At 40.8% G+C, this 13,492-nt stretch overlaps 1 protein-coding gene across 4 annotated transcripts in view; it reads right to left on the minus strand.

The window, feature by feature from the left end:
• The window catches only part of cacna2d1a (calcium channel, voltage-dependent, alpha 2/delta subunit 1a), a 101,115-nt gene that overhangs the window by 80,267 nt on the left and 7,356 nt on the right, over window positions 1-13,492 (minus strand). Inside the window, exon 1 of one of the 4 annotated variants that reach the window (XM_082511814.1) lies at window positions 12,450-12,611. The exons of 2 other annotated variants lie outside the window; for them this stretch is intronic. In XM_082511814.1, the coding sequence (XP_082367940.1) occupies window positions 12,450-12,523 (74 nt within the window). In that variant the 5' untranslated portion in view covers window positions 12,524-12,611. Of the gene's footprint in view, window positions 1-2,784; window positions 2,971-12,449; window positions 12,612-13,492 lie in introns of those variants that run through there. One more of the 4 variants, XM_082511815.1, reaches the window with a different exon arrangement.

Consider the following 13,492-nt stretch of genomic DNA (forward strand, 5'->3'; position numbering starts at 1 on the left):
AGGGCAATAAACAATAAAATATGGTCCTGAGAAATGATCTAACTACAGTAGCTGGGTAGCTGGGAATTAAAGTGACCATTTCCCTTTTGTGTCTGCTGCTCCTTAGACCCTTTTTATGATAGATTGTAGCATCATGTAATAAAACGAACTGCTAATGTCTCATTCTGCCTTTTTTGTAAGCAGTCTGATTTTTATTTAAAAATCACCAGAGTAACTGCTAAAAGTAAAAATAGTGTTCTGATTAGTTACATCCATAAACAAACATTCTCCTCTTATCAGATTTTTTTCCTGATCCCATTGCTATAATAAAAGAAATGGTGAAAACGGTTGTGAAAACAAAAAGGGAGAAACCATCTAAAACGGGTCAGTGAGCTGTGCAATGCCACGCAGCCTGTTGCCTGCAAGGCCACGAGAAGGAGGAACCACATGCAACTGAGCCAAGTGTGAGACCTGCTGGGACTGCAAGACTTTTGGCTCTTAAACTTGTCTCACTGGGCAGTTATTTTATGACAGGCAGTTATTGAAGCCCTTTTTTTCTGCCCAATTTCTAGTCTGAGTAGTTTGAGTACTACTGATCTGTTTTAGCAATGTCGCCAGACAAGTTTGTGAGTTATGGGAAATGCAGAACCCCACATTGCTCTTGGGTATATGACATTTAGCCTGCTTCACCGGACTTAAAGCCACAGTAGAGTACAGTGAAGTTTGTGTGAAACACATGTCTTTAATATGCAGAAGAGGGGTAATGGATATATTGGAAAAAAATGGTAAATGGCCTGCATTTGTATAGTGCTTTACTTGGTCCCTAAGGACCTCAAAGCGCTTTACACGTTCAGTCATCCACCCATTCACACACACATTCACACACTGGTGACGGCAAGCTACATTGTAGCCACAGGAACAAAGGATGTTAAAGTAAAGCTGCATGGCAGAACAAAAACAGGAAAACCTCAGAGGAGATTGATTGATATAGTGAAGGAGGACATGCAAAGATTTGGTGTGACAGAAGAGGACGCTAGTGATAGACTGAGATGGAGGCAGATAACCCGCTTCTTCTATGGTAACCCTAGAAGAAGAAGAAGGAAAAAGAAGAAGAAGGAAAAGTACCTTAAATGGAAAAGAAAGTCTGACGAAACAGTTAATTTAAAAAAAACTTTTTTCTTGTGTCACAGGTAAAAAAAACACTTCTATGATACACCTACGCTTCCTCAATTATAGCTTTTCCACCAATCGTCCTCGCTCCTCTGTCCTTTAGATGCAACTTTGACATGATGCTAAGATTGATTTACGGCTCAGAGGCAAGATGACAAAGGACAGAATAGATGAGGAGGTAATGAAGTCAATGTTCCTTCCCAGTGAAGAGAGAAAAGAAAAAGGAGAAACTATGATAGAAAACCTAAACTGGAGCAGAAGAAAACTGGATTCCAGTGGAAGAAAACAAAAATTAACAGGAGGGTTACTGATTAGATGATTGATCACAAGTAATCACAAAGGCAGATAAAGACAAGAAGTAAAGAAAGAAAAAAAAGAGGGGACTAGTGAAGCACTGACAGTGATGCTTGCCCTCACGATGACTCCGACCTCTGTTCAGCGTCAGAACCAGCTGTCTCTCAGCAGCACAAATGAGCTGAGGGGGCAGCAGCTGGACAAACGGACTTCAACAGGCAAACTGACAGTAAAAGTTTACTAGATAAAAGTTGGCTTCATGTCAGCTTATACTGACTTCCCTGGACTTTAAACATGCTCACACTTTGAGCCTGGAACAGTTTTATACTCGTTAGACACTAGTGATGGGATTTCCGGCTCTTTTTAGAGATCCGGCTCTTTCGGTTCGGCTCACTAAAAAGAGCCGGCTCTTTCGGCTCCGAACCGGCTCTTCAGGTTGTTTTGTTGCTTTAATTAATTTATTATTAACAATAATATAAAATTATGCACAAAAGGAATTACTAACGTAAAAACAAGTGGTTTTATTTATATATGTTTATATATAAATATATGCGGTGGCCCCTAGAGACAAAACACGTACAAACTCCAAAACACATTTCTAGCATGAACTGAACTTCCAAAGCAGAGCTACTAGATCACTTAAATTACACAATTGAAAGCATGTGTGTATTGTTTGTGTATTTATACACAGGCACTCATATATATATTCAAATAATTTAAAAAAAAGTTCATTTACCTGTTATTACCACACACCAAATCCGGTCGTTGGTACTTGCTGGCTTGTGTAGCCACAAGATAACAAAGGCTCAACACTGCGCCCAGCATCCTGGAGCACTTCTGTTGTCTTTTGTACGTGTTTTGAGTTTTTATGTGCTTCTGAGTTTTTATATGCTTCTGAGTTTTTACGTGCTTCGGAGTTTGTACGTGTTTTTACGTGTTTTTGGAGTTTTTACGTGTTTTGGAGTTTGTACGTGTTTTGGAGTTTGTACATGCTTCAGAGTTCGTACGTGATTTGAAGTTTGTATGTGCTTTGTCTCTAGGGGCCACCGTAAATATACTTTTATTTATTCACTCCACATAAAATGTAATAAATAAATCATATAATACAAAAATCAACTATTCACATTTCAAGTTTTAACTATTTAAATTTTCAGCTTTTTCCTTTCACAAATTTAAAGTGAAAAGAACACAAAACACTGCAAACCACAACACAATTAAATATAAATTATAATATGAAAACTAAAAGAACATGCATATTCTCTGTCATATGGACCTGCATGAATAAACTTTCTCAATCCTTTATCATCTGCAACCGAAAATAGTTGTGGATGATTACTATACCTTTCTAATGTTGCTGTCCCTGCCTCTCTTTCTCTCTCTCTGGCTCTGTTCCTGTGCTACTGAGTGTAACTACCGCCCCTCCCCCCTCTGCCCAGCGTAAAGCACAAGGCTCACGTGCAGAGTGAAGCGGAAAAAAAGTGCGAGAGAGAGGCTGAGAGAAAGAAAAAAAAAACCCACGTGACGGCTCGCGATAAGGAGCCGGCTCGCGTCGTTCACGTCAAAGAGCCGGCTCGCGTCGTTCACGTCAAAGAGCCGGCTCTAAGAGCCATTTCGTTCGCGAACGACCCATCACTATTAGACACGAAATGAGAAGCTCTCGAACCATCTCACCCACGCATCTTGTTTATGATAGTGAAATGTGACTCAGTGCACATACGGTACAGATCATCCCAGGTTCACTGAATTTAGACAGTTGGGGACACACTTGGTTGGAGTTTAGACAAACAGGTCATCTGAGGGCTCCCGCTCCAACTCTGAAAGGATGACATTAAAATTTCATCACGTTTTTTCCACGTCCTCAGCTGTATGCATAAGTGTGCCAATGAGTTAAACGGTGTGAAATTAAATGAGGTGCTAGCCAGCGATGTCAATATTGCTACAACAGAAGGATAGCGCAGCAGAAACTATAGTGTGTATGTCACAAAGCATGACACTTCCTCACTACTAAATGAGCTGCTCCCTTGACGAAAATGATGTCTTAATTCGTGCTTGACCCCTGTGACCATGAGGAAAGTGGTAGCCTCACAGCCACAGGGGAAAGTAGCCCATCCCCCCTTTTCTTTTAGCCTCCATTGCTCTAATGATTGCCTCTCTTAGGCCATTTGTCATGTATACGTGTGTCTATGCGTGCGTACGTCCTTGTGTGTGTGTCCAGGTTCATTTGAAACCAGAGAAAAGTGGGTTGTACAGAGGTTAGATGGGAGTTGCCAGGGTCAAAGGTCAGCAGGAAAAGCATAGACCATTTCAAGAAGCTTTTAATGTAATGAAATTGACACATTTATGCCTGCGCATTTTGAGTGATGGACCAAAGGATGACAAAACCCTTACTAGTGAAATTGATTAAAAAAAAATTTTTTTTAAACTACAATAAAGTTGTTTTTTTTAAAAAAGGTAAAAAAAAAATAAAAAAATAAAAAAAAGAAAGGAAAAGGGAGGTGAAAAAACATCATTTTCAACATCCTGACTCACCATAACAAGCTTAATGAAGGCCAAGTAGCCTCGCTGAGCCAGTTAAGAGTAGACTGTCATATTCAAGGGTTGAATGCTGGGAAGTGGACACAATCCCAGAATAGAGAACACGACTCAGCATGAAAGCACAGCTGCCTTACTTCTGACCACTTTATCCCCTCTGGCTTAGCTATGTGTGACTGCTGAGGAAATTTGTGCTCTTCTCTCTCCCATTTGTACACTTCAAAACCACAACCTCAAGCTGTTAGGTGCTGTGCAGCAATCAGCTTGAGGTTTCATACCCTTTTATAACCGATAATGAGGTTTCATACACAAGTGTAGTGGGGTTCATACATTAAGAGAAGATAAATGTGATTCTATGCTAAAAAATAGTAAATATAATGCAGCAAGGATTATTGTTCTTCAGTAAGTTAGCATTGTTCAGCTTCCATTGACAAAATTTTAATGGGATTTCTTTTTACAGGTGTTTTTATTTTTACTGCAGAAAATAAGGTATGATTAGCAAATCGTCTTAGGAATAATAGCTTCAAAATTCACATCTGGGGTATTTATATACATACGTCATGTCGAGACCATAAACATATCTAAAGCTTTTATTAACTACAGGCTTTACAACCATTAAAAGTTTTTATTTCTGAGGTTTAAGACTTATGTCTGTAATCCTCCGTTAAAGCCACTTGTCATGAAATAAGTACTAATTAATTAAAAGTGCAACTGTCAACTAAAATTGACATTTTAATGATAATTTCACTCTGGAACTTGGATTTTAATGTCAGGCTTTTGGCCATCATTCCGTTAAGAAGTGAATGCGGGCAGTGAGACATGCCAAGAAAAAGTTGGAGGAGGAAATGCAAAAGTCAACCTTTTATAATTAAAACGTCTTTAGTAATCCTGTAAACAGAAGTTGTTTTTTTAGACTTTTGACTTTCAACTTCAACTTCTTTCAAATCCATAATTCCAAATCAAATGCACAGACTCTAGCAGTGACTGCATTACTTCTTCATGGCATAAATTTAAGTGTAGATTCAACAAGGTGCTGGAAACATTGCTCCAAGATTTTTCTCCGTAGAAAAATAAAAGCTTCACATAAAAGCTTCACACATTCACTGTTGATTTAACTGCACATACATGTAATGCGAATCTCTTGTTCCACCACATCCCAAAGGTGCTTTGTTGGATTGAAATCTGGTGACTGTGAAGGCCATTTGAGTAAAGTGAACTGATCGTTATGTTCTGGAAAGTAGTTTGAGATGATTTGTGACACGGCACGTTACCCTTCTGGAAGCAGCTATCAGAAGATTGGTAGACTGTGGTCATAAAGGGATGGACATGCACGGGTAGGGCCCAAAGTGTGCCAAGAAAATATCCCCTACACCATTACATGATTAGCAGCCTGACCTGTTGATAGAATGAAAGATGGATCCATGCTTTCCTGTTGCCTAGATTGAATTCTGACTGCCATCTGAAGGAGGCCACAGAAATCAAAGACTCGGCAGTGTTTTTCCAGTCTTTCATTGCCATATTTCATTGAACCCATGTCACGTGCTGCCTCAGTTTCCTGTTCTTAGCAGACAGGAGTGGAAACTGGTGTGTTTTCTACTGCTATATATTTAATTAGGTTCCTGTTGTCTTCCTATTAGCTATAAGCAGTCTAGCCACTCTCGTCTGACCTCTGGCATCAACAAGGCATTTTTAACCCAGAGAACTGCCAGGCACTGGATATTTTCTCTTTTTCAGACCATTCTCTATAAACCACAGAGACGGTTGTGTGGACAGAAATCGCTGTAGGTGAGGAGTTTCTGAAATACTTAGATAAGGACCATTCTGAAAGATCCTACAATGGCAAATAAATTACCCCGGGGAGAGATATTGAGGAGACTGTTGTCTTCAAAGGTAGTTTACTTAGAAAGATGGTTACTGGGCCAAGGGTAACTGGAAATCAACATAAGTAAAGATCGGATATAAGCGGACTGACTGGGGCTAACTCCTGCCCCCTAGACAGGAAGTGGTATTTTCAATATGCTTTAACAACATGAACACATTTTTTAGATAAATGTCTCAAACTGTCCTTGAATACGACTTTGTTTCTACTTTTCAAATAGTGAAGCCCCATCATTCAGAGTTTACATGAAAAGCACACAGAATTTTTCAACGGGTGTGGAGTTTGTAATCCAGCATTTAAAGACGGTTCCCAGATGGAGTTCAGTAGAAGGACTTCCTCCCAGTATTTTTCTCCTATCTGTACTTTTATACCAAATGTATTTCTACATCTTTATGAGGAAGCAGCAAGGGATTTTTAAATAAATACCCCACAGACTGTATTCTTATGTTTTTTGCTGTCAAAGCGTTTGAAGAGTTTGTCATTAAACACTTTTTTTTCACATCTCACTGGTTAGCAGGCACTAGCAGTTCGATGGCAGCCAAGTCTTCTCATCTCACTTGAAATCTATTGTATTAATAGTCCAATTTCATGCAGCATGAAGTAAATCTAGGAAAAAGCACATCCGTTTCTTTGTTTTCAAACATGACCTTACATTGTCATTCAGCAGTAGGGGTTTTCAAGTACGCCCAAATCATTTCCAAGCCTTATTGCTAGACTTTTTGTTTTCTTTCCTTCTGTTTTACTCACAGAGAAAAAAAGCAAACAAATCTGACACCCAGAGCCGAGTGAAAATCTAGAATATTGATTAAGCATTGTTGGACGTCATCCTTACTGAATCACTGAAAAATCAGCCTCACACCACCTCAGAGGCCCAGCATGCTCGTGTGCAAGCAGCGCACAAGAATCCAGGGCTCAATATCCAATCTCAGAATTTCCACTCCAGCGCCCTCTTGCCTTGTAAACATCCTCATGTTTTTATACTCTGAAGCCAGTCTGCAGATCCACATCTGATCTCTTAATTCCATCAAAACTGTCACGGAAAAAGCATCCAAAAGCAAACCCCCTCCCTCCTTAAGTCCCATCAAGTTGAGTTATGGTTTCCAAGAGTGGGTGACAGTTTGAAAGCTAAAATCCTCCTCTAATAGTAGTAATTTGGGCTTCTAATCTGTTCTTAGAGAAGAACAAGCCTGATACTATTACTGGAAGCTGAGAACATGCACAAAAAGGATAGGGATGTTTGAGGATGCCAGAATGGATGTAATTGAGCCATTGGGGGATAGTGCATCTAATAAGCAGCAAGCTTGACAGAGCATTGGAGAAGACAAACAGTCACTTTCTGCCCCTCTTCCTGTCTTTTTCTTCGTGCCTTTCCCTCCTTTCTTACATGGGCTTTATCCCTCTGGTGTAAAGCTACCACTAATGGCTTAGTATACTATTTCTGCTTGGGTCTTTCCTCTTAATTCACTTTATTTTGTCTTTCTCCCTCCAGCAGTGACACTGCTGTCTGTCTGTTTGTTGTGTCTAATTTTGCAAATTAGGACTTCATATAGTGAAAGCTTACATTTCCATCACATAACCTACCTATTGCTTCCTTACCAAGTTTAAATGAACTCGGAGTGCTAGAACTTTCCTTCCTCTGCCCCTCCCCCAGCTGGTTTTCCTCCTCCTACATGTATCACAACAAAGTACAAAGGAGACAAGTGATGATATCTTCTCCTTTATTGAGGTCAATAACACCATAATTGCAGGCTTTGTAAATGTCTCTCGGCCTCATTATCCTCTATGGTAGGACGTTATTGATGCTTCAGCCTCTCCTCTATATTTTCCTCTTAGCGAGTCATGCAGAGCGTTTTAGCCTAGCCCCCTGCCTAGCTCTGAAGAGCTCTGTTTAAGTAAAGCCTTGACAGTATTTATTTTTTGTGCTCTATCAAGCACTTACGTGAGGGTAATTACAGTTGCGGAAGAGCTGACTTGACATTGCATGAGATAACTTTGAAATGATGGGGCAATGCTGGTGGGCAGTCGTGCATGGAGAGACAAGGTGTAGGTTACAGGAAGTTGATTCCACTGGGACTGGTTTTATAGGTGAACTTGAATATTGAATTATATTGTTATGCTAAACTGAACTTCTGAGCAACACTTCAGGTGTTTACTTAGCTTTGAATGGCAGGATTTGTGGGATGTTGCTTCATGTTTTAACTGTGTGGGGCTTCCTGGTCAAAGACAATTACATAATAATCAGATAATTTGAGCACCAAAAGAACCACAAGGTATATTTACAGAAATCTTTCAAGTTCTTTTTCAGTTATTCATTTCTTTAGCACAGCTTAATTTTAATGCCTTGTGTAACACTTTTGGATGTCACAGAAAAAATAAATTAATGATGCTCAAAGTAAGATGATAGTGTCTTCCGAGTTTCTGTGAAATTAACTAGAGAAAAAAACCCATAAGATGTCCAAGAATTACAGCTGTCACAGAAGATGAGCTCAAAGTGACAGCCTGAGAAATGGTCCCCAAAAAGGACACTTTTGCAGGAGAGAGCATACATTTGTTATAGTTTTTTGGGGGGCGTTGGTTTCTTTGTTTGTGTTTTTTTGAGGCTGTGGCTTTTCTAAATGTTTTGACTGGAAGATCACATATCAGTGTAAACTGATATACTGTATATCAATAGATAGATAATGATCCAAAGACATTATTCCAGATTCTCAAACCTAAGGACTGACTCTTGACAAAACTGTGACTGTCAATCAAATTAATCAAAATATTTAAATATGTTATATAGGCTCAGGTTTGACATTTTATTAGAAATAAATATATAGAACATTGTAGCTGGTCCCTTATTTCCCAAGTGGTGGCACAGGAAATGGATGAGAATGTCAAGAATTTCAGCAAAGAAGCATTTCCTGGCGCAACCCTCAATTTATCCAGGCTTGGGACTGGCACACTTCTTTTAGTTAAAAAAGATCACCCTAGTAGCTGGACATTACTGTAGAGCAGGGGAAAAAACATTAAAAAGTTATGTACATGTACATCGCAGCTATTTGACTAGACGATTACGTCCTCTGCTAATACCTTTGCCCAACCTCCACCTCTCAACTACTTTTTAAAAAAAAAAAATCCTTTTAGTTTTTCAGCAAATACAGATTGCCTTCATGGCTTTCTGCCAGACAGGCACTCGAAAACGACGGTAATCAATACAATACAATACAATACAATTTTATTTATATAGCACATTTAAAAAACCACAGGTATGCCAAAGTGCTTCACAGAATGAGTTAAGAGCAATAATAAATACAAATATAAAGCACAAAATGCAAATAAAATATACTAACAGGCGGGTGACATAACTAACCAATAATACACCAGGCATAGTAGGCACAATCAGTATATTTTAACCAATGCACGATCTTTGCCCCAATCCTTACCAAATATTTTTGTTGCCTAAACTGCAGGAAAACTTCTTCCGTTAGCTCAGATACCTCCACCTGTTGGCAGAGAAATCTTTCTTCTTCTTCTTTTGTCCCTAGCTGGTGGCTGGCAAGGGAGGTTGTTCACAAAGCCAATACGTCGCTGTGGGTGCCGTAGGGTTTCCATCTTGGTCAACGATGCACTTCCAGGCCTTGTGGTCTCCTGCCTTCACCTTTGCTTGCTCGAGGGTTAGACGTCCTTGTCTAAGGTTGTCTTCAATTTGCTTGATCCAAGTCTGCTTGGGCGCGTCACGCTTGATTCTCCAGTGGGCGGGTTGCTGCTGCATCAAAAGGCGATGATTTCTCATGCGGCAGATGTGGCCAAACCATTGCAGTCATCGCTTCCTAATCAGCTCTTCCACTGGGCCTGCTGGTGACATTGACTACGTATCACGCTGCTGATGATCACAGAGGGATCGCAGCGCATTTGGAAGACCTCAAGCTTGTTGAGGTCATGATTGAGGATCTCCGACCCATAGGGAAGAATGGGCAATACCGGTGTGCGGTACAGGCGAATTTTGGTGGTAAGGGTGACGTTTGTTTTCTTCCAGCTGTACCATCGGAGGGAGGTGAAAGCTGCCGCTGTTTGACCAATTCTTGAATGTATTTCCGCTGTTGATACCCAGTAGCGTTTTTTGATATGGGCGACATGGGCGGTTGCCCAGGGTGGCATCGTGGTGGGGGCGGCATCACGGGCATCGGCAAAAAAGTTGCTCGTACTCATACTCTCCCGACATCATGCCAGCACATTTTGGAGATGTCATAGGCACCGATTGGTTTTCTATCGCACATTTGCTGGGAGTAAGGGCGGGGGATTCTTTGACTGGCTGGAGTGGCATCTAATAATCTACCCGCAAAATAAAACAAAATAAAAACAAACCAACAAACAGGAAAACACCAGACATTATGATACAGGCTTATAATTTGCATCGAAGATTTTTCGAAATTCTATACGTGAAAAGTGAGTGCGAGAGCCCTCGGTGGCGAGACAACGAGGCTCCAGTTACAGCAGTGCAAGTAAACAAACAATAAATATAAGAAGAGTAAGAATATAAATATACACTTTAGGACTAGGGGTAAAGGGATCAATAACAATGTATAATTTACAGTTTAATGATTTAAAGTCTCACACAACCTGTCGAAAGGGCAGGGGGGCCAGGTGCTTCCAAATAGAGCACATTTCATTCATAATGTTGTCAATCCAAGCCCATTATGTATTCATGATTTGAATCCTGGGTTGTGCAAAATCCCAGAAATAAATCCAAGACAAAGTGAATCTGTGAACCAAGGTGTAGATCTATTAGGTTATGTCGTGGTGATCCACGGGTTGGGGGATAGGTGTTCATACTGGAGTGCAAAATTAAAACCAATGGAAGATGGACAAGAAATGTTCAAAGCCATCAGGTGCTCAGTTTAGAAAAAAGAGAAAAGAAGAGGAGGCTAAACGAGCAAAAGATGCAGGTAAGCAGATGTGTCATTGGATAATGACAGGTCATGTATCCTGAAACAATCAGAATCAGAATACTTTATAATCCCTAAGGAAATTATGTGGGTTACAGTTGCTCCAAGAAGAATCTGAAAAATAGTAACAGTAACAGACTACACTCCAAACAATAAATTATGTTACAGATTTTACACATTTAAGAAACAGCACTAATATATACAGAGTCCAGCTCCATCCCCACAACATTACTGGCCTTGTGGGTCAGTTTACAGTATGTAGAGCCAAATACTGTCAATAGGGCTTCTGCAATGTTCTGAAGACAGTTAAACTTGTCAGGTAGTGATGTCCAGCAGGTGAAAATGCAAGCTCCATGAACACGCACAGCTATGGATTCCAGCTGCTTCGATGTTGCATTAACTGGCATTAACTCAGCCATTTAATGCAAGACAAATCTAGCTGCTCATACATACACCTGAAAATCCCAAAAATGCATTGTGAATTCTGTCTCGAGTCTATGGATGTATCCGTGTATTTCCGTGGTGCTGATGCTGATGCTGAGCGGACAGCTCCTGAAGCATTTGAAGTGTCGAAATGTGGAAAGCTAACAACATCCCTCTCACCGGTAGGCTAAGTTATTTTTAGCCAATTACAAGTTGAATCTGATAGTTGGGGTTGTTAGCTAAGATACCGTCATTAAGACGCGGCACAACTAATGTGTCAATGCGAGCTATTTGCGATGTGCACCGCCATTTATTTTTTAATGTACCTTCTCAGATTAATTCACTGCAGGTTGTGCCCAGGGCTGGACTGCGACAAAAAACTCGTCCCGGACATTTTGACTAAAGACCGTCCCACCAGGTATTAAAGCCATAAAGCCTTTGAATGAAAACTAACGCTGTTGTGACAGTGATGTACACGGTCTTGTTGGTATATGTATGATTTCTATACATTTTACATCAGATAAAAACTTTGGTTCTAAGCTTCATATAATTATTTAATAACAGCCAGACATTTTAAATGAGAATAAGAAAGTATTTCTTTGTGCCCCCCTTTCCCTGTTAATGCCCTACCTGGCCCCCCTGGCAAAACTTTGCTAGACCCGCCCTTGCACAGTTACCAGCTGTCAGCTACGTAGAAAAGGTTCCTGGTGTAAGTTGTCTCTCAGGAACAGTTCATAACTTCCCTTCAACTAATTCATGTCACCTAAAAGGTAAACCTGTTTCTCCAGCACGTGTTCAGCTCTGATGATTCAGTAAGGACATCTCCTGGTTTCAGTAGCAACAGGAGAGGGAGGGTGAGAGAATGAGAGAAGAAGAGGCAGCTGTGCAGCGTAAAGACAGAATAACTCCAGCTTTCTGTCTTTTTCCATTCTAGCTGAAGTCCGGGACAAACTGCGTTCCTTTTCAGCTCAATACGAAACGCGTAATATTTTCTCTGAATGCGGGACGATTCCGTTTTTTTACGGGACGGTTGGCAACTCTACTAACTAACCTTATGGATAAAATAAAGTTCACTATCAGTAACATCATAGCACCCACCCAGCTGTATAGAAACTCCGTCATGCTAGCCAGCACGCAGTACGAGTTATTGTAACTGACTGTAAAAAGTCAGCACAACGAAAATAAACTACACCTAAACTTGGTTTATATCTGACCCAGATAGGCTGCAGGTTATAACTTCTTACCTGAAGTTCAGTTCACCTGACACTCGGACCGGCGGTTGCCTCGGGTCTCTCCTCTTGCCTCCCCTTTCTCTCATCCGCCTGCTGGCCTCCACCACTTGCTAATGTGACTGAATCTGTGGAAGCTACGCCATAGCCACCACCAAACAACTGAGTTATTTTTACACACCGGCCAGCACCTGGCCAATCCACCACCTTTCATTTTTTGTACCGTTACAAAAAAAATAAAAAAATCATCGGCCCATAAAGACGAAAAATCACCATCGGCCCACCGGGCAAATGCCCGATATGCCCAATAGCCAGTCCAGCTATCGTCGTGCCATCAGTTAACCCTTCGCGTGCCACAGCTGGCACGCGTGCCTAGGGTTGCCGACCCCTGGCATAGAGGATAGCACTGACCACAACAGAGATACAACAAGATAACATTAATTAGTAGGGATAGCAAAAACTTCTGTTTATGTTTGTTAGCCACTTGGCTATGATAGTAAACAGTACACACTGATGTAGCTTACTGAATCTTTTGAACAGTGTTCGCCCAGGGCACCAAACAGACTAAGGCCGCCACTGTGGATGCCACTTTATTTTCTTGTAGAGAAATAACTGAGTCTTGTGGAAGAAGGAATAAATAGGTAGTTAAGAGCAATATCCATTCATTTGCTTAACCGCTTATCTAACTTAGGGCTACCTGTCTAAAAAGCCATTATTGTGGTGTATTGAAGTGTTCTTATTTCTACATTTAGTTGTTTTAATTCTTTTTTCTCATCCATAAATCGACTGTGCTACAAAAAACAACCTTCCTCCCTTCACTCATCTATTTACAAGAAATACAAGGTAACAAATTCCGACTGGGCCATTTGGTTATCTGAGCACTGCTCTGTTTGTCTCTGACAGCATGAGACTGCCACAGGGGAACTGGGGTCAGACTTTTTTCCCTACCCTTGCCCACGTTTGACCTCACACTCTGAAGCACGACGAGCTGGGACTGACTCTCTGTCCTCTTAGCCAATAGTCGACCTCCTCCCCACCATCCATGTCAAACGCCGTGT

The sequence above is a fragment of the Aulonocara stuartgranti genome, assembly GCF_965226115.1.
Source record: "Aulonocara stuartgranti genome assembly, chromosome: 17".
Lineage (NCBI taxonomy): Eukaryota > Metazoa > Chordata > Actinopteri > Cichliformes > Cichlidae > Aulonocara > Aulonocara stuartgranti.